Raw genomic sequence first — 24,189 nt, forward strand, 5'->3', positions numbered from 1 at the left:
TATTTTGATAAATGAGCTTACTCTTACTTTATTCCACATTCTTTAAGTTACATCTGCGGCTCATTATTCCAAAGGTAAACATAAAATGCATAACATAAGGACTTATCTCTTACATCGAAATACTTTAATCCATTTAATTATTTCCGCTGCCTCCCCGTCTCATCTTCGGTAAATTCACTTAAGTAAACAAGAAATCTGTTTATGTGCATTTGCATTTGCGTTCTATAGACTACGTTTAATCCTTTGCTATTCGGTTTCGTGTTTAGGTAAATAAAAATATGTCAAATTGTGTATGTTTTTTTATATAAATCCTTTTGTTTTAATGAAAATGTGCAAAACGACAGGGATAGATTCCGAGAAAATATATAATAGGGATGAGTTACGCAGACAAATTTAAATCGAATATGCTGTTTCGCGTTTGTATCTTATTTTTTTTTTGTAGGTTTCCTTAGACTTTTTTCCGTTTTCTTTTGAAAATTTAAGAAAATATATATTGTATATATATAGGCGCGAAAATTAATAATTAATTCAACATTTTTATATATACTATATAACTATATGTACTGTGTATGTATGCAGTTTCTGTTGCCGCTATCGCAAATTAGCAGTGGCTGTTCTGTTCTGTTCAAATCAATTATGCATTTCTCGTCGTGTCGCCCGTGAATTGGGCGAACTAGGAATAGAGTTGCGTCCATGGGTTCCTGGCTGCTTGGTTGGCTGGCCTCGCTGGAGGCTGGAGGACCGAAAGCCACTGATGTTCCCGCTTAGGCGAAGCCAAAGCCCTCGGAGCACTCGTGTATGGCCTTCAGCAAGCAGCTCCGCAGTTTGTCGTATGACTTGTACATCGGAAGATCCAGTTGGTTGAAGCTGCAGGCAGAAATGGGATTTTTTATTAGTTGAGGTATAAATATAAATGGAGTAATTTAAAATAAGTTTCGAGTTCGAAAGCCTTAGAATAAGAGCTTGAAAATTATCGATATTTTCGATATTTTCACAAAATTTATTCGATAATATCGATAAATTAAAGGAAAAACATATATTAAACATAAAGAAATATCAAACTTTCGATATATTTACTCACCAGGTGTGTGCACAGGGCAATCGATCAGTGGACCGATCGTCCCGATGGATTTGGAACTTCTGAATCCCGTTCATGCCCTCCAGGGAGCCGAAGCCCTGCAGCGGCACCTTCGATGTGCCAGTGACGAACTGCAGGAACTTGGCCCGGTCCGCTTGGTCGAAGCTGCGCAATGCACGCCAGAACCATTGAATCTGTTGGATGGATGGATGGATGGATAAGGCATGGTTTAGAGCGGGATGGCAGGAGGATTAGGCTAAAGATCTCACCTGGGCCGATTTGGAGGTGTACTTGTGGTACTCGGTGTTCGCCTTTAGATCTTCAATGTCAATATCCGGCAGGCCGGATATGAGAAGTTCCAGTTCCTGTTCGTTGAATATCGAAATTAAATGCTTTGGAATAATGTCGTAGAAGCCCTCGAGGAATGCGTCCAATCTGGTGGGGATTCAATGTCACGGTCATAAAAGGAAAATGATTACGGATCTTCGTTAACTTACTGCTGTCGAATGGAGCCGCTCATCTTCAGCTGGCACACCAGCTGCACATACTCGAACTTGTTTTCCTCGGTCACCGCGGTGTCGCGTCCGTTTGGCTTGAGATCACGGATCTGGGTGACACCGAACTCCTGCACCTCCGTGGAGAAGGTCAGCTCGTAGCCCAGGGTGGAGATGTCGTTCTTCATCAGATAGTCGAGGCCCTTGTAGAACTCGTAGTCCTGCGACTCCATGTCCGTGTGCTTCACCTGCTTGCCCAGGATGTGCTTGTAGAAGGATCGGGTGAAGTAGCACTCCAGCAGCTTGTTATCGTGCACGGCCTTGGCTGTTTAGGTGAATCAAAAGGGGTTATTAAACTCTCATGCAAGACGATCATCTGAGAACATGCTCACCAATTACGCGGCCGACGAACTTGAAGTAGCTCAGATGATTCGGATTGGCATGGCTGGAGGGATTGATCATGTAGGTGACGCGATCGCCCGGCGATACGCAGAACAAGGCATACATCGGATTGAAGATCTCGCGCGATATGATCACATACCATTCGCGCAGCAGGCCGCCAGCATCCTGGCCTTCCTCGTCTGCAAAAAAAATCAAAAAGTTAAAAAAAAACATATGTATTTTTACTTAAAATCCTGAGCCCGATTTTCCAGCCAAAAAGAATCAGTATTTTGGCCAAAAGAAATGAAATAATTGCCCAAATTTGGAATGTCATACCTTTCTGAACTCGTTATTAAATTTCCTAACGATTGGCATTTAAACCTGGACATTTTATTTATTTTTAATTTTTCGCAAAAAATCATGGGGTACCCCCTTACAAAAAAATTAAAAATTGGCGAAAATTTTATTTTTCCAAAATCACACGGGAAGTGTTATGATAATAATGATAATTTGGTTATCTGTTCAAAACAGTATGCATTTTTGGTTTAGGACCATTTTTGGCCAAGTTACAGCAAAAAAACCAAAAGAAAAAATTCCAATTTTTGTCAAAAACTGAAATCCCGAATATCCAAAAAAAAAACTAAACGGGTTTTTTCGCTAAAACAAAAAAAATACTGATTCAAAGTATGGATTGTCATACCTTTCTGAACTCGTTATTAAATTTCCAATCGATTGGCATTTAAACCTGGACATTTTATTTTTTGGCCTTTTTTTTGTAAAAAATCATGATGTAAACCCTTATAAAAAATGGGAAAATTGGCGGTTTTCTTAAAAATCACAGTTCATACGGACAAACAACAATGGCTAAAATCCTGATCAAGAATACATGCGTCGAAAACGCTTCCTTCTACCTGTTACATACTTTTTCACGGATACAATATATAAATAATATAGAATAAAGCAAGGTAGCATTCAAATTAGTAGCGTGAACAACCCAACACTAGAAATTCCCCTTCTTTTGGCCCCAAACTCACCCTCGAAGACAATGTAGAAGCGGTTCTTCCACTCCTCCGGTCCCAGGCGGTACAACACGCGGAACGAATCCTCGAAGACGGTCACGCGCCGCACACTGACCGTGTGCTCCTCGCGCCGAATGCCCTCGTCCAGGCGCTCCAGCTCCGTCTGGAAGTACTTCCGCTTGACGTCAAAGTCCAGGATGCGCGTGTGGTCGACGAGAACGGCGAAGGGTCCGTCGGAGAGATGAGTGGGCGACTGGCGCAGTATTTGGTTGAGCACGGTGCGGTGTTTCTCGGCGAACTGCAGGAACTTCTGGCGATCCTGTCGCAGCTGCGCCTCGTGTGCGCTCAGCACAGTGGTGGCGGCGGAGCTGTTGCTCGAAAGCGGCGTGTTTGTGGAGGCGTCCTGCATTCGCGGCTCATCTGAAAAATGATTTATTGTCAGTAAATTACGTATCAATGGATAGAATATCCCCAAACTCACCTTCGAAACTGGCCGAACTAAGGGTATTGGCGCTGCTGGTGTCGTCCATCGATGGACTGTGCTCCTGGGCCGCCGACGCAGCTGCTCCCAATCCTCCAGCTGCCCGCAGTCCGGAGCCCACAACTCCGCCGCGACCCGACTTCTTAGCCCCCGCGCGATGCGAGGCGTGGATGAGGAAGAAGGCCTCCACGGTGGGCTGCAGCACCAGGACGGCGAACTCGTCCTTGGACTCCTCCAGCGCCACCAGGCATTCGCTGAGCGTGTGCCAAAGGACGTCGAGGCAGAGGATCTGGCTGAGCGTGGGCTTGCTTGACTTGCCAGCACTTGCCGCCGCTGGCGATGCCCTGGCCGCATCATCATCGTCCTCCTCCTCCTCCCCATCCTCATCCTCCTCCTCATCGTTAATGTTCTGATTGGTTTCCATCGGTGGCGGCGGCGGCGGAGATATTGTGCTCGCCGAACCGGGCGCCATATCCGAACTGCTGCCGCCCGAAGCTCCGCCATCGCCCTCAATGTCGATGATGTCGTCATCGTTGTCGCCAGCTGCTCCAGCCAAACCACCGCCCGTGGATAAACCATTCTGCGCCTCGTACATGTCGCGCACCTGCATGAAGATCTTCAGGGTGCGCAGGAAGTACGGCTGGGCGGATGAGTTGGACATAAGCTTCTTCATCGACGGCAGCTGGAGTTCGCAGGTGGGCTTGGCGTTCTTCGGCGCCGAAATGATGACATGCTCGGCGGTGAAGCGATCCTGCATGATGCCCTCGTGAACGGCGAGGTTAGGCAGCAGACTGGCTCCTGAAACGGTGGCTCCCGCTGCCGCTGCTCCGGATGTGGAGGCCGTCACTCCATGATGACTGTTGTACATGCGTATCTCATTCAGCAGCATCTGTATCGCCTGGCGCACCTCCTCGGCCAATCCCAGGATGGCAGCGGTCAGGTACTGAATGAAAATCGCATTGGATGCCTGCGAGCACTGCGTTAGATTCACAATCAGCTTGGCCACGTTGTCCAGGCCCTCGGTGGTGCCGCACTGGTGGGTCAGCACCTCGATGACCAGCTGCAGTTGCGAGAAGTTCTTCGAGTAGATCTTGCGCCGCGGCTTCGACGGAGCAACTGGCAGGGCTACACTCAATGTGGGCAGCTGTGTTCGCTTGGCAGCCGCATTGCTGTCACCGGAGGCTGGATTACCGCTGGCCGGCGTGGCTTCCTGCTCCACATTTGCGGCCAGTCCGTCACCAATCTCTGATGGATTCGCTGGGGAATCTGCTGCCGCTGCCGCCGCCTGATTAATGGGTATCAGGGTGGGCATTTGATCGCTCAGCGGCAACTGTTCCTCCTCCTTGGGCAACTCGGTGCTCAGCGAGGCGAGCAACTTGACCAGCATATCGGTGAGATGTGGCGACCGGCAGATGACCTTGTAGGGCAGCATTTCCAGCAGCTGTCCGAAAGGCGAATCGCTGAACGACAGGAAGTCGGCGCTGTTCGCTTGCCATTCCCAAGCTGGCTGCGAGGTGAGTGGAAACTGGGCCACATTGGCCAAACGCACTTGGGTCTGTCGATCGATGTTGAGCACCACATCCCAGAAATTCTTCGCATTCGTTTGATACGGCACCGACTGACTGCTCTGACTCGAAACCTTAGCCGTGGCAGCTGCCTTGGCAGCAGCCGCCTTCGATGTGGAGGGTGCCTCATCCAGGGGAGTTGCACTTTGGGGTTTCGGGGCCGCCGCCGGATGATCGTCGAGTATGCCGCGCAGTCGATTGGCCACCTGGTAGCGGCAGAAACGCGAGCGAAAGTCCAGAGTTCCGCCGGGCGGTGGAAAGTCATCTATATTGCGTGCAGGAGCTCCAGCTCCAGCAGTAGAAGCACCACCCGTGGGCGATGGCATGCCAAATACCGCACTCAGTATGCGCCTGGCCTTCACCTCGCGGTTGAAGGGCACAAAGCTGGACGGATAGTGCTTGGCCAGCACGAAGAGCAGATCCAGACAGTTGCGCACTATCATCTGTGCGGCCTGCGGATTGATGCTGATGCTCCGCGCACTGCCCTCGTACAGCCGATTGATGAGGAAGATGTTGCTCTTGTAGCCAAAGGCGGCGTCCACGCGCAGCTTCAGCCACTCCGGTTTGCCGCCCGCCTGTCCAGCTCCAAAGTTGGCGTTATCCTCGTTGGTCTTTTGGACGATGCTAATCAGAGCGCTGATGATCCAATCGCGCGTGGGTTCGTGGTGGCAAAGGTTGCGAATCACACGATGCAGCCGCATGCTGTTCACCTTCTGATCCTCGACGAACAGGAAGAGCAGCAGGGTGGCCAGCGAGTCCGGATCGAGCAGGATGTTCTCGTCCTCCATCATCAGCAGGGCTAGGGGTTTGCCCATCGTGGGGGCGTGATGTGCGTGGGCATGGTGGTGCACAATCGTGGTGTGCTGGTGGTGCTGCGGCTGGGCATTGCCGCTGGCGTCGTACCAAATGGAGCTGTGCCAGCGGGCCTCGTCCAGGCTCTGCAGCGTCGTCTGGAAGCGGGCTGTTTACGAATAAAGAGAATTATTAAGATACATATTATATATATTTATTTGCGATTTTTTCTATAAAAACTGGTTGGATAGATTTAATTCAAACCTTTTGTATATTATTAGGTGTAATTTAAATAACATTCACTAATTTTTATAGCCGATACTATCGGCTAATATATCGGTGGCAATGCAATTGCTGGAACACAATGAAAAAAAAGCCGTTTTGCGGTGTTCACTGTACCTCCGCTAAAAATGATCGGATTTCCATTTTGTTCTTACATTTCGCTTAAGAATTAAAAGCCCTTTTTTATTTTTAAGAATTTTTTCTATTTTCCAAAGTCAAAAATGCGTTTTTAACCTAAAAAATTTAACTTTCGGCTTTAAAAAAAATATTTAAAGTTAAAAAATAAAAAAAATGCTTGCCAGTGGGCGGGTTTTTTTTAAGCACAAAAATATGCGACCAATTTGAAAACGATCGGTTGAGCCGTTTAGAAATGCCGATGAACACGGACCTTCAAAACGTGGTTTCGAGAAAAACGCACTTAAAGATGCACTTACGTACCTAAAGTTTTAGAGGTTGGGGTACTAATTAAGTTAATAAAGTTTTTGTCCGATTTACTTAAAACTTTTTTTGTATAATCTTAAGATGTTAATCTACAAGAAAAAATGTAAAAAAAAAATCCCACCCCCCTAAGATATTAAAAATTGCAGCACTTACACAACGCATTGCTGGGCGGATGGGCGTCCATGCGGGCGCCATTGCGGGACTCCCAGTCGCGACGCAGGAACTGCGCCTCCGCCGCCAACTCGGGCGGCAAACTGGCTATCTGCGACTCCTCCATGTCGGTGAGTATCTGCAAAATATACGGATTAATTAATTTAGTTCGGGGGAATTCCTTAAATCATTTATAAACTCCCACCGCTTGCCGCAGATTCTCGGGCAGGTTCTGAAAGAAGGCGGCCGTGTCGACGGGATCCTCGGGATTCGCGGTCTGCGCCGCCTGGCGCTGCTGCTCGATCCGCTGCTGCATCAGCACCTCGGACTGAATGTTCAGCGGCAGGGCGGCGAGGAACTCGGGATTCACCTCGACGAGCGAATCGTGCGCAATCTGAATGGCATTCTGCTGCGCCCGCTGGCGAATGCGCTGCATCCGCAGATGCTCCTGGATCACCTCCTCGCGCATCTCGCTGGGCAGGGCGGCCAGGAAGGAGGGATCCACGCCCTCGGGCACCTCCAGATCCCCGAGAGCGGCCCGCACCTCGGGACTCATGTCCGTTACGGTGGCTGCTGTCGTTGTTGCTGTTGCTGTTGTTCCACCTACAGCGGATTCTTCTGCGGTTGCCGGGGTTTGTGTGCTAGCCGAGGCAGCTCCTCCTGCTCCCCCTGCTCCTCCTTCGCCGGATTCTGCTGCTGGGGGAGGAGCCTGCGGGTTCGGGGAAACAGATTCGCTGCTCTCCGGCGTCTGATCCGATTGGTTTGACTCGTTTGCAGCCTCGCTGCTGCCGGCAACTGCCACTGTGGAAGTGGAATCCTCCTCCTCCTCTCTTGTCCCTTGCCACATATCCTCCTCGGTGAGGAGCAAGGGCGCCGTTTCACTGGGCGGCGGCGGAGGTGGCGGTGGTAGCAACAGCTGTTCCTCCTCCTCCTCCTGCTGCTGCGCTTCCTGCTGCTCCTGCTGCTGCTGCGGCAGTATGCGATCCAGTATTCCAGGCAGCACATCCACATCAACCTCCAGGGAAGGTGGCAATGCAAAGTTCCTGTCTGGGCCCACAACATCCGGGCCGGCGGGCGTGACATTCAGCTGCTCCAGCGCCGCACTGGACATGGGCGTGGGCATGGAGACGAGCGTCGGAGCCGGCGTGCTGGCGGCGGATGCATTGATGCGACTGGAAAGGGAGCCATGTGCCTGGACGAGGCGCTGCAGGCGGGCGGGTAGATCGCGATTGGGCCGAGCGTTGATCAGCGCCGATCCCGAGGTGCGCGAGGAATTCGTGTGACCGCTGGACACTTGCAGGCGACTGCGAACAGCCTGGCGATCGGCCAACTAGAGGGTGAAAATGAGGGTTTTAATATATATATTTTGAAATGTGTCAAAATCTGCTCAAGAATTACCTGCAACAGAAGCAGCTCCGCCTCGTCGAGACGCGAGTGAGGTCGCGAAGGCCTTCCACTGGACGGCAGGAGCGGCACCGGTGGATGACGCTGATGCTGAAGGACCGCCCCCTGCGCCAACGAAGGAGCGGAGGAGTTTTGCTGCTGCTGCTGCTGCTGCGGCTGCTGTGCCTGTGATTCCGCTCCATCGTTTGGAGCAGAGCCCGTTGACGTGGCGCCCTGGCTATCCTGTTCGTTGGTCAGATCGATCTCCGCGTAGATGTTGAAGGGCAGCTGGCTGTGCTGGCGCAATCCACCGCGTTGCCGAGGCGCTCGAGTCGTCGTCTGCGACTCCAAGGAGCCACTGCCGCTAATGGATGCTACAAAAATAAATTTATTTATTTATTTATATAAAGCAAACTTAAAGTTAAAACTATAAGCTAACTAAGATTAAGAGCTCTAGCAGCTAAAGCCTTCAGCTCGTCTGAGGTATCGAATTAGTTACATTTTTATTTTATAATTGTGGATTTACTTTTTGAGCTTACAAAAATAAATTAAAATCAGTACATTGTTAATAGAGGTGGAGAAAACATCGATGTTCCCAAAAATTTATATTTCTAATTGTTAAGCTAACGTTTGTGGGAAAGAAAGTACTCACTGGTTGTGTAGGAACTGCTGCTGGTGGTTCCTCCCGTTGTGGCCGTGGCATCGCCAGTGGTTGCACTACCAGGACCGCCGAAGCTCGAGGGAATCAGCACGGGAATCGAGCTGCGCCGGGTGCCTCCCGTGGCGGAGGCTGCCACCGGTGGCACCACCAATCCGCTGCCGCTGCTGCTGCTGCCGCCTGAGCCCGCGGCCACGGCATTCGCCAGTAGACTGGACGCAATGGAGGCCGTCGCTGTTGGGGCCGCTGTGTTCGATAGGATGGAGGTCGCCGGAGCTCCGGCCGAAGACGAAGCCGATGATGCAGGTGTTGTGGTGTTCGTGGCCGTCTGGCGGGCGGCCTCCTCCTGCTTGCGCTGCTGGTGGGCCGTCTTCAGCTCCTTGATGAGATGCGGCAGCAGGAAGTGAGCGGCGTACAGGCAGGCGTCAGTCTGGCTCTCCATATCCAAGACCGTGGCCTCCTCCAGCCACCAATGCAGAGCTACAAGGAAAAAACAAGATCATTAGAAAGCTAGCTTCAATCAGCCGAAGCTTATATACCCTTGCAGATCATTCCTATTAATTTAGAAATCGCAAAAATGTTAAACTTCGTATTATTTTGACATTATTTTTGTATTCTTCCTAATAAAGTCATCCAATTATTGTTTAATTTATTTCGAAATTCGGAAATAATAAAAAAAATAATCATATCCCAGAGTAGAAGAGAATACAATAAAAACCAACGAAGCTATAATTTATTCTCTATTATTTTCCCATTAATGTTTCGATCATTCCTATGGGAGCTTTATGATATATTTGTCCGATTTTAATAAAATTTAATTCGAAATTTAGAATTAGATAAAAAATGGTATTTCCAAAAGTAGGAGGTTATGTCAAAAGACACCGAAGCTTTAATTTTTAAACATTTTTATACCCTTGCAGAGGGTATTATGATTTCAGTCAGAAGTTTGCAACGCAGTGAAGGAGACGTTTCCGACCCCATAAAGTATATATATTCTTGATCAGCATCACAAGACGAGTCGATCTAGCCATGTCCGTCTGTCCGTCTGTCCGTCTGTCCGTCTGTCCGTCTGTCCGTCTGTCCGTCTGTCCGTCCGTCTGTCCGTCTGTCCGTCTGTCCGTCTGTCTGTTTCTACGCAAACTAGTCTCTCAGTTTTTGAGCTATCGGGATGAAACTTTCCCAAAAGTCTTCTTTCTATTGCAGGTAGTATATATGTCGGAGCCGACCGGATCGGACAACTATATCTTATAGCTCCCATAGGAACAATCGGAAAAAAAAACTTTAAAAAATTCTAGCTTCGGTGTTTTTTGAAATATCACCTTCTACTTTTGGGGATGTTATTTTTTAAATATTATTGAATTTCGAATTAATTATTTAAATAATCGGACTACTATATCATATAGCTGCCATAGGAACGATCGGAAAATTAATGGAAAAGTAATAGGAAATAAATTCTAGCTTCTTTGGTTTTTATTGTATTATCTTCTACTCTAGGATATGACTCTTTTTAAATATTTCCGAATTTCAATTTTAATTTAATCAAAATCGGACGACTATATCATATAGCTGCCATAGGAACGATCGGAAAATTAATGAGAAATATTAGAAAATTGAACATTTTTGCGATTTGTTAATTAATAGGAATGATCTGCAAGGGTATATAAGCTTCGGCTGGCCGAAGCTAGCTTCCTTTCTTGTTTTCCGATCATTCCTATGGGAGCTATAAGATATAGTTGTCCGATCCGGCTGATTCCGACTTATATACTACCTGCAACAAAAAGAAGACTTTTGGGAAAGTTTCAAAGCGATAGCTTTAAAACTGAGAGACTAGTTTGCGTAGAAACAGACGGACAAACGGACATACGGACAGATATACGGACAGACGGACGGACATGGCTAGATCGACTGGTTTAATGACGCTAATCAAGAAATATATTCTTTATGGGGTCGGAAACCTCTTCTTCACTTCTGACTGAAATCATTATTATATCCCCTGCAAGGTTATCCAAAAGAAACCCCTCGAATACTCACCATCCTGGGTGAACGTCTCCATCTGGGTCTCTTCCGTGGGATTCTGATGCGTGGGCATGCAGACGCAGTACTGCTGGTCCAAATAGAGCAACCGCCGGCGCACTCCGTTGGCGCAGAGCGTGGCATTCGGATGCTGTCCTGCGGTACCGCCGCCATTGGCTCCTCCTCCACCGCTGACGCCGCCGTTACCAGAGGCGGAACCTCCGCCACTTCCTCCTCCTCCGCCGCCGTTGCCACTGACCGACGGTTGTTCGTCCAGCAGATTGCTCATGTTTTGGCCACTGCCCGAGGCGCCACCACTGCGTTCCAGCTGCGACATGGCGGGCGTGAGGAAGGCGTTCACCTCGCCCCCGTTGGCATTGCTCCCTGAGGCGCCTCCAGAGCCACTGGCTCCTCCACCGCCCGAGACTCCAATGAAATTAAAGTCCGGCGCCATCCAAGAACCGGACGAGGGACGCAAGGCAGCGGAGGCAATGGCTCCAATACTGGCCGTTGTTCCGCCCGACGAGGAGCCTCTTCCGGATCCACCGGCCGTTCCAGTGACGCCTGCTCCGGATCCACCAGATCCACCACCGCCATTTCCGCCATTCACATCAATGTCCAGGGGCTGGGCAATCGAGCTGTTCATGCGGACGCGGAAACCCACCGGTGGCGTGGGCATCAGGCCGCTGCCCAGTCGCTCGTACAGATAGGCCTCCGCCTGGGCAGCCGAGGGGCCGCCAATGGGGTCCACATCGGGATCTCCATCGGGATCGGCGTCCACATCGTCGTCCTCGTCGTCCACCTCCTCGTCGGGATTGGGATCTCGATTGGCGGACGCATCGCCCGAAGCATTAACCGCTGCACTGCGTCGCGGACGATTGTTGGACGAAACCAAGGCGAGGGCAATGTCTATTTGGTTCTCCAACTCGGCATCCATGACACTCTGGCCCTCCTCGCGATCCTCATCGTCGTTATCCTCGTCATCATCATCGTCGTCGTCCACATCGTCCTCATCCTCGTCATCATCGTCGTCGTTATCCACATCCGCATCATTGGAAGCGGTTTCCGAGGATTCCGGTTCGTAGATGTGATCAAAGACCTCGATAAATTGACGTGGCCTTTCCTCATCCACATCCGTTTCGCTATGCTCGTCCACATCTTCATCGGGGGCATCGTCATCCTCGTCCTCGTCCTCCTCATTCCGCTCGTCGTTCTCCGTGGAGGCATCCGAATCGGATTCCGAGGTGCTGACATCGCCCAGCAGCGAGGCATTCAAATCGCGACGTTCGCCGCCCGGAGCTCCAGTGTCCGAGGATGTGGAGGCGCCATCGCTGCCGCCGCCGCCGCCAATTCCATTATCGTTTACCACACCCGAATTGGATGACTGACCACCGCCATTTCCACCGCCGCCCACATCCACATCGGGATTGGTGCGCAGGCGAGGATCTCCGCTGACTGAATTGCTGCCGGAGTTTGCAGAGCCACCAGTGGCATTGCCACCGTTTTGCTGACCCGTTGAGCCTGCTCCTGTGGATCCTGCTCCAGATCCCGCGCCTCCGCCGCTCCGCGAGGCCAATCGCAGTCCCTCGCTCTGCAGGAAGTCGTCCCACAGCTGGTCAAAGTTCAGAACTGGCCGCACGGGACCTCCACTGGTTGAAGATTGAACTGCGCCCGTTCCAGATCCGGAGTTTACATTACCTGGGGGATCGCTGGTATCCCCGCCATTGCTGCGCTCCTCCACCACATCGATGACGGCTGCTCCTGATCCTCCTGCTCCTATTCCGCCTGCTCCCGATCCATTACCACCCACCGCCGGGGCAGCCGAGTCCTCCGAGTCCACGGCCATCTCGTCCGAGTTGAAGATAAACTCAAAGGCGTGCCGCCGATCGGAGAGCACATTGCGTATAATGTCGCGCAGCACATGCTCGCCACCCATCGCATTGGATCGCTCCACGGCCGCACTGACTGCGGTGCGGGCGGCCAAACGAGGATATAGCCGACGATTGATGATGGTTCCATATGTATTGCCCGATCCCGGGCCAGTTCCACTGCCTCCTCCGACAGCACTGTTCCCGCTCCCTGCTCCATTTGCTCCGCCAGCTCCTCCGCCGCCGCCGCCAAAGAGAATCCTCTTCGATCCGAGCGTTGTGGTGGACACACTAAACCTCAGCAAGATCTCCATGGGTCGCAGGATGGCCGCCAGAGTGCTCAGCGTGTTGTGATTGGACAGATCCTTGTACTGGGCCACCTTGGTCAGGTAGGTCATCACTCCCTGGCGCAGCAGCACTCGGTACATGTTGTTGCGATGCATGTGCACCTTATCGTACAGCATCGGCGACTCGATGAGATTGGGAAACAGGCTCATCAGCACCTGGAGTCGCGTGTGCTTCTCCGCCGAGTCCGGTTGGGCCAAAGCCCTGGCCACCGCCGCGTGCAGCTCCTCGGCCACATGGACCTGGACTCCCGGCTGCTGGTAGCAGTCAGAAAGGGAGCAAATGAGCACCCTCGTCATCGTGCTCACCTCGGGCACATGATGCCGCTGCGTGATGGGCAGAAAGCGATCGAGGAGGACGCCCAGGAACGTCTGCTGCGGCGCCGAGATCAGCGGACTGTCGGCGGGCGTGTAAATGTGGGATAGCAGCACGCGGGGCACTAAAGACTGATAGGCCCTCGTTGAATCCGCCAGCAGCTTGAGCAGCGTCGCCCGCGAAATGGTCGGCTTGGCGTGCGTGTGGCCGCTGGTCGGGATGTGCCACGTGCAGCAGCAGGGCTCGAACTTCTCCGTCGTCTGTGGCTGCCCAGCAGATGCTCCTCCTCCTGAGGATTGCTTCTTGCTGCTCGCAGGTGCGGGGGTTTCCTGGAAGCGGAAATACAACTGAATAGAATAATATATAAATAATATATATTAAATTAAAACCGAAAATTCGCAAATTAAATTAAGTTAAGTTATGTATGATCCACAAAAACACATCCTCTTGTTCTTAAGAATTCGCGGTCTTTGAAAAGTCGATATAGAATATATCTTACGGTTTCTTTAATTAAGTTATGTATGATCCACACAAAAAAATCCTCTTGCTCCTAAGAATTCGAGGTTTTATAAAAAAAAACGATAAATATAGGGAGCTTATAAAGATTATATATTGACTATATATTGACTATGCATATATGTATATGCAACCCGCGAATTCTTAAGAGCATGAGAATCTTAAAATAAGAACAATTTTTGTAGTTTTAGGGCGATCTTTGTTTGTCGATATAGAATATATCTTACGGTTTCTTTAATTAACTTATGTATGATCCACACAAATAAATCCTCTTGTTCCTAAGAATTCGCGGTTTAAAGATTATAAAGAAAATATATTGTCTATATATGTATTTTTAACCCGTAAATTCTTAGGAACATGAGGATCTTAAAATAATAACAATTTTTGTAGTTGTAGGGCGATTCTTCAAACCCGCGAATTCTTCAGAACAGAAGGATCTTCAGATTGTTTGGACCGTTCCCTTCTTAGCTGAAGCACTATTTCTTATACTTGGCTCTATAATTATCGATTCTTCAAAAACCGCGAATTCTTAGGATCAAGAGGATTAAAATTGAAAATAAGACTTATTTTCAAATTTTTTTTATAAAAATTATATTATATTTGAAAAATCATAAGAATTACGATCCCTGATATATAACTCACCTCCTCGTCGTGGCCTCCCTGGGCGGCCGTTCCCGGTGGCTGGTCCGGTTGCAGCAGCTCGGCGGCGCCAGGGCCGCGATCCAAGGATCCCGTGCCGCCGTAGTGCCAGCAGGGCTGCACCAATCCATGCAGTAGATCCTTAAGCACAGCCACCGATGACTGAACCTGGGGATCGTCCTTGAGCTGCTCATCCGGCGGCGTGGACGTCTGCGAATTTGGCGTGGCTCCGCCAGCCGCTGCCGTCGGTTGTTGACCAAACTTGGACTTGACCATCACCCGCGCATCGTCCGCCAGCGTCGTGCTGTTCGTGTTCAGGAGGTACTCTCCCTTGAGCATCTCCTTGGCGGCGGCCACAAAGATCTGCGGATTGCGCGAAACCGCTGAGGATACCTGGGTGAGTACATAGATTAGATCCCGATGCCCCACGGGCACAATGCCGGCTGCCCGCATGCCCAGCACTCGTTCCATGGCCTCCTGCAGCACCGGCGGCGCCTCGAGCACGTGACGCAGTATGATATTCGCATAGGTGGGGAAGCCCATGAAGCTGCAGGCCTGCTGCAGATGCAGCAGCATCTTAACGCCGCCCCGCCGGATGAACACCTGGGCATTGTCGTAGTTTCGGGTTAATCTTGCACACAGCCGCAGCAGCGAAAGCTTCGTTTCGTTGAGCATGAGATGCGAAGGCTGCAGGAGATCCACAATGCTGCCAATTATCCGACCGCAGTCGAATTTACTCAGTCCCACCTGCTCCTCGTTGAGTATGATCTTCTGGGTGCGTTTGGGTATGGGCGGTGAGCCATGCGACGAGGATTTCTTCTGGGCAGCGGCTGCAGCGGCGGCGCTCTTTTGCCGCGACTTGCTGCGCGTGGTCATGGCGGCCAGAGGAGATCCACTATCTTCATTTGTTCCCTCTTCATTCGCCGGGTTCTCCTGCGGCTGCTGACCATCCGAAAAGTTGATCAGCTGGCGCAGGGAAATCAATTCGTCGGAATGCACGGTTCCCGAGCCATCGGGTGAGGTTCGCACCACGCGGTTCAGCAGATGCTCCACTTTGTGCAGCGACACGGGACTGTTGAGCGCAGTGATGGCTTCACTGAGCTTGAGAGCCGGACAAACAGGACGATGTGTGCCGGATGCCTCGCTCACCTGCGTCATGCAGTTCAGGCTCACCGTACACCTTTGCCTGCCGATGTTAATGTGCAGCCACCGCTCGCCGGCGGCATAGGCATTCCGAATGAGCTCATTGTTGGCCTCCGAATAGGCATTCCACTTGCCCGTGGAGGCGTCGTACCAGCGCCACACCTCGCTGCTCACCGCCCGCATGTTGGCCTTGCGCTGCAGAATGTGGCTGATGCTGTCGATCGAATCGATTAGATCCACCAGGTTCTGCACCCATCGGGGGACCGTAGCCCTAGAATCCACTGATTGCTCCAGCATCCACTGGCTCATGCAGTCGAGCAGCTTGACCAGCGACACCATGGCATCCTGGGCGGTTATTGCCTCCACCAGCGGACGATGCAAATCACTGTAGTTCTCCTCGAGCAGCCGCGTCGATGTCTTGAGCCGCACAAACAACCGGGTGGCCGTCAATCCCGTCAAGCATTCCTCCAACCGCGAAGCCTTCGACGCTGCCGTTTTCGATGGTTCAAAGAGCTGCAGGGTAAAGTCCACCCACTGGATAATGTTGCGCACAAAGTTGGTCACAAAGACCTGCTTGTTCAGGTGATTGTGGCGTCTATACAGCACGGCTATCAGATCTGCGGCACTGTTCACCGTATCCGGAATGGCCTCCATGAACTCAAAGGCCCGCGAAATGGCCTCGTCGCAGAAGCGATCGAAGATGATCGACGGCATCAGTTTGAGGTGCTTGTAGTCATAGCTGGAGTTCGCCGAACTAGAGCTAGATTTCTCTCCCCCATCCGCTGGCAAATCCATGTCAATGTCCATGGTGGAAGGCGGTGGCGGTGGCGGCGGCGGAGGAGCAGCAGAACCACCAGTCGTTGTGGACAAAGCACTGGCTTCTGGGTTATTCAGCAGATAATCGGTGGCCTCCTCCAGCGAGGCATTCGTGCGGAGAGCCTCAATAACGTGGTAATGCATGAAGCCCATGTCCGTCAGCGTCTTGATGTGATCCGCATTTAGGCCATCGTCCGTGCTGCGGATGTAGAGGTTCTCGAACTTGATCTCCTTCATCCGCGTGTGATAGCGATCGAGCAGCGTTTGATGCGACTTGATCAGATGCTTCAGGATCAGTATCATGGTCTCGAACATACTGGGTCCATAGTTGGGAATCGGGCGACGTGCCCAGATCCTGCGCAGTGCCTGCATGGCCAGCTGGTGGATGTGAATGAGGTAAAAGACCGGCTCGAAGGGCACCGAATCGGGCAGGTAATTCAGCCGCGGACTCATCGTATACGGCGAATCGAGCATGGCACGCGGATTCACCATCTTCTCGAGCAGCTGCAGCCAGGCGTCGAGAAACTCGCCCGTGCCCTCGGGGCAATCGCGCTTGTCGTCCTCGTGCGACTGCATCAGATCCTCCATCGAGGCCCACTGATCGAAATCGAACTTCTGCGAGACATTATCCAGCGACAGCGCCCAGTAGAACATCTCAAAGAAGGCTTTCAATCCATTCTCTGCGCAGAATTGCGATATCATCAGGTGAAAGGCGCTGCGCTTGTCGTCGAACAGCATTGGACCGGTGAATCCCACCGAGCAGATGAGGAAGGTGAGCTTCAACTTGGGCACAGGCTTCGGTAGAATGCTCTCGTGACTGAAGCCATTCACCAGAATCGAGCTGAGGATGCGGGCTATTTCGCGAGCCTCGGGCGTAGGAACTTTGTTGATATTGCTGATCAGATCGTTGATGCGTCGCTGTCGCGTCTGCGGCGAACCCACCGATAGCTTCACCAGCGTGCCCAGCAGCTCGGCGAGCGCCCTGCCGAGCCGAGAGCTCGCCGCCAGCAGGGATTTGATGTACCGGAACTGCTCCTCGGGCGAGTACTTCGTCCGGAATTCCGCCGCACGCTCCAGCTTCCGCGAGAGCTCCGCTTCGGTCAGGGGATCCGCGGTGCCCGCTGCCGCCGACATCTGGGCCGCAATCTCGTCCCAAATGAGATCCGGATGCTGGGTGGGCTCATCCGAGCAGAGATTCAGCAGTATGGTGCTCTCCCACACCAGCGAAATGTACAGCTGGACCAGCTGCTGCAGCAATTGCACTCCAGTCTCGCGATTGACGCCCCAACGCTTGAGCAGAATCGCTCGCATGTCGTTGGAGGCGTTGCGACAGAGATGCACCAGCATCACCACATAGCCGTGCACAAAGCTCATGTTGTGCAGTATCGGTGTGTATTCGGCATTGGCGAAGCCATCCTCCAGCCGCTGACAGCAGACGAGCTCTGCGAGGAGGACACTGCCGCCGGGAAAGGTAAAGTGCTTGATCAGCGGCTTCAGCTGGGCCACAATATCAGCCAGCTGCTTGAGCGCCACATCGAGAACCTTCGTTTCCTGCGCCTGGCTGAGTATGGCCTTGCAGACATTGGCCACCGCCTGTGAGGTGGTGGAAACGGGTGAATCCACCGGCAGATTGGGCAGCGACAGCAGTTGCAGAATGGGCTTTAGTCCGCCGTGGAGGACAAACTCCCGGCAGTGATCGCCATTCGGACTGTTGCTGAAAATCGCCTCGATGAACTTCATCACATTCAAGATATAGTCGATTAGGGGTATTGCCTCTCGTTCCGGGGGCGTCACCACCTTGACGGCCTGCGGGGTGGCTACTCCTCCTCCTGGTTGTTGCGTCCTGGGTGTGGTGGCTCCTCCACTTTGCTGCTGTTGCTGCGAAGCCGAGCTCATTTCATCATCATCGTCGTCATCGTCGCCGCTGCTGTCGTTCGTATCCGCGGCTCCCTGGAGCACCGACGTCGATCCTCCCGAGCCAGCCACCATGACGGCCATGGGCGAGGGTGTGGAGGCCACGTGATGCGAACCGCCGCCGCCATGGCTGCCTGAACCCGAGCCAGAGCCACTGCTCTCCTTGTTGGCCCGCCAGCAAATGAAACTGGGATCGGAACCAAGGCGAACCAGCTCATTCAAAAGCCTCACAATCGCCTCCGTGGCATCGGCTCGCAAATACGGATGATGCTTGATCAGATCGTCCATGGCATTGCCCAAATTGGTGGCCGTATCGCCCAGCGGATCCGAGGAGCGGCGCCTGCGCATGGCCACCAGATAGTCCGGCGAGAGCAGCACCTTCAGCACCTTGTCAAAAGGATCATAGGAGAGGAACTCAAAAAGGCCACGCTCATTCAGGCACAGGGCGGAAAAGACATTCGGCAGGGAGCCCAGCACTTCCCGCGTGGCCGGCACATCCTTCTGGAGCAGCGCCTTCAGCATGACACTCGTGATGCCCAGATCCTGCAGCGAGGAGAGCAGCGAGGGCTCGTTGAACACGTACACGGTGACCACATCGGTGGCCAGCAGGAAGAGCGACGGCCCGTAGTACTCCGCATTGGCTATGATGTGGCGAAGCGACTGCGTTAAGCTGGTCTCCATGATGTTGCGCATGTTGCTAAAGTGCGCATGATCCTGGATGCTCTTCTTCAGGAAATTCAGCATCGACTTGAGCAGCGCCGCCCGCTGGGTGACGCAGGAGGGCTTCTTCGGCGCCAGGCTGCTCGGCAGCTGCGAGGAGAGCTCCGCCTTGCGCTCGGCCAGCGGACGGGCGTAGTAACTGTTTGTGGGGTACATGATGGCCGGCGGACGAGCGGCACTTCCGTCCCGGTTGATTAATCCAATGATCGGTGCGGCTGAAGCACCACCCGATGATCCTCCTCCTGCGCTGCGTGCTCCACCAATGTCCAGGAGTCCCGCTCCTGAGCCCGCTCCTCCTCCACTGTGCTCGTGATAGGCTCTGTAGGCGCTGCTCCCGGCACCGGTGAGCCCGTCACTCGAGTTCTCGCGACGCGGCGATCCACCTCCACTGGCCACGGACGTGTTCTCTCCGGTCTCTGGAATAATATATCGATTTTCCATAGTATTATATTTATATATATTATTTTTCTTTATTATACCCTTGCAGAGATTATTATGATTTCAGTCAGAAGTTTGTCCGTATGTCTGTCCGTCCGTTTCTACGCAAACAAACTAGTCTCTCAGTTGTAAAGCTGGCTAAAACTTTCTTCTCTCTTTTGCATTTAGTATAAAAGTCGGAACGATCTCATAAAGAATATATATATAGTCGATCTAGCCATGTCCGTATGTCTGTCCGTCCGTTTCTACGCAAACTAGTCTCTCAGTTTTACAGCTATCGGGATGAAACTTTTCCAAACGTCTTCTCTCTTTTCTAGGTAGTATATAAGTCGGAACGAGCTGGATCAGACAACTATATCTTATAGCTCCCATAGGAACAGTCGGGGAAAAAATTAAAAAAAAATTATATCTTGTGTGTTTTTCAACATATAACCTCCTAATTTTGGAAATACCATTTTTTATCCAATTCTAAAATCCAAATTAAATTTGATCGAAATCAGAGGACTATATCATATAGCTTCCATAGGAATAATCGGGAAAAAAAGTAGAAAATGTACATCTTGTGTGTTTTTCAACATATAACCTCCTACTTTTGGAAATACCATTTTTTATCCAATTCTAAAATCCAAATTAAATTTTATCAAAATCATATATCTGCTATAGGAAAAATCAGAAAATTAATGAGAAATAAAAGGAAATTTAACATTTTTGCAATTTGTTAATTAACAGAAATGATCTGCAAGGGTATATAAGCTCTACCCACCTTCCACATCATCGTCCACTTGCTCCAGCGAGTTATCCAACTTGTGGTCATCGCGCAGCGTCGACTCCTTCAGCGTGATGCCAATGTCGGCCAGTGCCTTGCAGCAGCTCTTGATCTCCTTCTCCAGACGGTCAATGAACACGTTGAGTCCGTTGTTCTGATGGAACCGTGCGATATCTATGTTGGTTATCAGGTCGATCACCCGCACCGCCCGCGTCACGAACGTAATGTGCTCGAGGTCGACTCCCGGCCAGCTGATGACGCACAGGAGGGACTGCATCATGCCGCTTTTGACCAGAGCAGAGCCGCCCATTTCGTAGCTGGCCAAATGGTAGAGCAGCGAGAAGAGTGACGTGGCCAGGATGAGCGGGTAGCGTTCGGTGAGTCCATGGGTGGTTAAATTATCAATGCAGTCGCGCACCAGCAGTGGCAAAGTGCCGCCCTGCCGCTCGGCTCCTGTGTAGTGAACGATCTTCATCAGTCGCGAACCGGCCCTGCTGCACAGAAAACAAGGAAGGAGCGAAGAAGGCAAGCAATTATCGGGGGATCCAGACAATCCAGACGACGACGGCGACCAATCGCTTACCTGGGCACATTCGGATTGCGGTCAAAGTGCAGCATCGAGGTGAGTGTGCGCAGCACTGCCGCCCGTATCTCCACGAGATGCACGTCCTCCTTGTCGATCAGCTCGCACAGCTCCTCGCCGAAGCCGGCATACAGCACCTTGTCCGTGTTGTCCTGCAGGGCATTCGAGTAGATCAGAATGGAGACGGCCTGCAGGCGAGCCTGGACGAACTGGAGGCGCAGCTTGTAGTTGTTGAAGCCTGAGATCAAGCGCACCCGATGAGCAATGCGCATCTACAGAGGGTATATAGGTATTATAGGTATTTTAGGTATTTTAGGTATTAAACTGAACTTAAACTTACCTTGATTGCCTCGCTGGGCTTTGAGATCTGTCCGGCAATCGTCTTGATCACCTCGGGCGCGGACGCCGTGTGGCAGAGGTCCATCATGTCCGGGATTTCCAGCTGGGCGGCATGACCGTGCTCGTCCACATAGTCGATGCACAGCTGGTAAAGGAATTCCAGCTTCGGCTCGCCAATGCAGCAGTCCTTGAGCGACAGTCCGTAGTTGGGATCGCCCCAGCGCTAAGAAACATTATCGTTAATAAAGAATAAAAGGAAAAGAAGCGATCACCCACCTCGGCTATGTTAAACAGCTTGACAATCAGCAGTTCCTTCTTCTCGAACGGCAGGCGGGGTATGAAGTTGCTGCGCTTGGAGAACATGTACAGCAGATTGAGGACGGCCAGGACGATGTCCATGTTCTGGGAGGAGAGCAGCACCGTCAGGTGTTCGATGGAGTTGTAGAGGTGCCGCGAGAACGAGTGCTCGATCAGCAGTGTGGTGAAGTTAAGAACGTGCAACAGCAGTGTGACATCCTGTGAATTAGATTATGTAGGATTAATTAAATGTGTTTTGAAATGGATAAGAAAAACATATGCTTCGTCTGGCGGTACCCAATATCTACTGTTATAGGAACTAAAACGATTGTCTTGGGTTTCCCATTCACAGAATAAGATCGAATTCGATATAAATAACAACTTTTTGAGCCGCTACAACAAACAAATAGGTTTTAAATTGATTTTAGTTGCGAATTCTGGGAATTCTATGTGAAAAACCCATATAATAAGATCGAATTCCATATAAATAACAACTTTTTAAAGCGCTACACCAAAGAAATAGATTTAAAATGGATTTTAGTAAGGAATTCTGGGAAATCTATGAGAATAAGTTACGAATACTGGGAAATCTATGAGAATAAGTTACGAATACTGGGAAATCTATAAGAATATAAATATATTCCATATAAATAACAACTTTTTGAGGTTCTACAACAGACAAATAGGTTTTAAATGGATTTTAGTTGCGAATTCTGGAAAATCTATGACAATAAACCATAGTATCACATTTACATTCACAGAATAGGATAGAATTCTAAATAAATAACAACTTTTTGAGGCCCTACAACAAACAAATAGACAAATTCACAGAATAAGATCGAATTCGATATAAAAAATTACTCTTTCAGGTCCTACAATAGATTTTAAATGGATTTTAGTTACTAATACTGGAAATTCTGGAAAATCTATGCGAATAAACCATAGTATTGCATACTCTTTGCATCGATAGAAACTTTTAGGGGTAATCCTCACCGTTTCCTGGAAATTGGTGTCGCACTGCAGCACGAACTCGTTGGCGTTGACATGGCGCGACGCCTCCTCGAGGATCTTGTCGAACCGGTCGAGGATCTCGATCCAGTGGTAGAGCTCGCACTTGCCGTAGATCCAGACGTGGATGGTGTCGAGGAACTCGAGCAGCTCGGCCCGCGTCCGCCGCTTGGTGAGCTCGTCGATGAGCTCGCGGCACTCGGCGGTGAGCTCCGAGGAGCCCTTCTTCAGCTTCACCGTGTCCACCTTCATTGTTCGTGGAGCTAGTGGAGCTAATGGAGCAGCAGGTGGCCACCACTTGGGGTGGTGGTGCTCCTCCTCCTTCCTCCTCCTCCTCCTCCTCTTCCTCCGGCTGTTTGTCGAGTGGGCGGCTTGTGTAGATTGGGTGGTTCGTGGTGAAAAGGCGTCGGGCGTCGATTGTTTATAGGTTGGGCATCGAGTTGCGGTTTAAACGTATACGTCAGCGTGTTCAATAAACTGCAAGTGTATTTGTAATTGTTAGTTGTAGTTGTATTCGAAGCGGCTACTTGTTGTGGCATTAAAAATTGTATAAAAAATATATTTGGAAATTAAAACAAAGTGTGTGTGATTGAGATTTTTTCGTATTTTCGTATTTTCGCCAACTAACTGCACTTGTCAGCTGAGAGCCAAGCCAATTGGACAGCGAATTTCCCACTGGCAACAGCGGGAAAAAGCCAAACAGAGCGCGCGCGCATTAACAGAAACAGACTTTTGTTGCTGTTGTTGTTGTTTCTTGGGTTATATAGAAATGAGGTGTACGACTTGGATTTCCGATTCAATTGTTGTTTTGCACTATTTTCTTTCACAAACAGACACCACTCGCACACACACACACACACACTGGCACGAACACACACATGTCAAACGCAACATGTTTGAGCAAAATGTCAAATGAGCGAAAGGTGCATGGCGAAAAGAGAGAAGGGAGAGGGAGTGGGAGAAGGAGAGAAGCGGAGAAAGGAGAGATGCGTAAGTCTCAAGGTTGGGACAACAACAAAACAGGAGACTGCAGTGCAGATGCAGCAAACTAACTCCTTTTTGCCCCAAACATACAAACATACAAGTACAACAGTACTTTTTATGCCAATTTCCCCTTAATTCACAATAAACAAGTGAAAATGAGAAATGTACGTATGTATGTGTCTCCTGCTTCACCGAATTTTCATTATTGCAGCACTAACAACAAGAACTCTCTCCTCTCTCCACTACATTTCTTCTTTCTTTCCTTACTCTCTTTTATTCACACGCGAATTTATAGCGTATATAAGAAATTGAAGAAAAAGTACCGTAGCTGTAATACAACAGAAAAAAGTCAGAACAGAAACAATGCAGTGGGTGAGCGATGCGACTGTATGTGTGCGTGTGCCCGTTTGTGCGAGTGTGTGTGCTCGAACTGGCGTTTGTGTGTCTGTGCGATCTCGGAAATGCGACTGGCGATACTCACAATTATATTTAACTGCAGCATATTGCTGCTATTGTTATTTCGATCTGAAACGCTATAATTTGGTTAATTTAACTATCTCGGTTTTTGTGAAATGAAATTTCCACAGACAAAAAAAATGCAAGCATTAGTGTGACCACGCACCGCTCCAATCCACGGCAACGAAGAATTGCAATCGACTCTGCCTATCGATGGCTATCGATAGGCGCTGGCGTTTATTCTTTTTGGCAAATTGAAGGCAAATGTAAAAACTTATTGAATTTTTGTGGCAGATGTGAGTAAA

At 50.5% G+C, this 24,189-nt stretch overlaps 1 protein-coding gene across 6 annotated transcripts; it reads right to left on the reverse strand.

Annotated features, from left to right (window-relative positions):
- On the reverse strand, positions 1-24,151 carry HUWE1 (HECT, UBA and WWE domain containing E3 ubiquitin protein ligase 1). Of its 6 annotated transcripts, none has more exons than XM_070219003.1 (19): positions 23,910-24,151; positions 22,430-22,921; positions 21,416-21,655; positions 21,141-21,362; positions 20,801-21,072; positions 20,215-20,708; positions 14,424-19,429; positions 10,756-13,594; positions 8,719-9,204; positions 8,082-8,440; positions 6,889-8,013; positions 6,687-6,822; positions 3,454-5,979; positions 2,988-3,392; positions 1,965-2,153; positions 1,576-1,897; positions 1,348-1,513; positions 1,082-1,272; positions 1-867 (listed from the first exon to the last, which is right to left on the reverse strand). In XM_070219003.1, exons 2-19 carry the CDS (start codon positions 22,694-22,696, stop codon positions 765-767), a joined length of 15,348 nt encoding a protein of 5,115 aa, XP_070075104.1. In that variant the 5' UTR covers positions 22,697-22,921; positions 23,910-24,151; the 3' UTR covers positions 1-764. The 6 variants fall into 6 exon arrangements, with proteins under 6 accessions (XP_070075104.1, XP_070075103.1, XP_017013786.2 ...); XM_070219002.1 differs by having other exon boundaries at positions 10,756-13,612; XM_017158297.3 differs by having other exon boundaries at positions 20,215-20,711.
- Positions 24,152-24,189: the final 38 nt, after the last annotated feature.

The sequence above is a fragment of the Drosophila takahashii genome, chromosome X (genome assembly GCF_030179915.1).
Source record: "Drosophila takahashii strain IR98-3 E-12201 chromosome X, DtakHiC1v2, whole genome shotgun sequence".
Taxonomy (NCBI): Eukaryota; Metazoa; Arthropoda; class Insecta; order Diptera; family Drosophilidae; genus Drosophila; species Drosophila takahashii.

Excerpts from the sequence above, each read along its gene's own strand:
- HUWE1 (XM_070218998.1), bottom strand. The coding sequence starts at position 22,696 with ATGAAGGTGGACACGGTGAAGCTGAAGAAGGGCTCCTCGGAGCTCACC. Across the intron at positions 13,613-14,423 it reads AGGGAGGCCACGACGAGGAG|TTGTATTTCCGCTTCCAGGA; the intron begins GTGAGTTATATA and ends TATTCTATTCAG. Across the intron at positions 9,205-10,755 it reads GGAGACGTTCACCCAGGATG|CTCTGCATTGGTGGCTGGAG; the intron begins GTGAGTATTCGA and ends TTTTCCTTGTAG.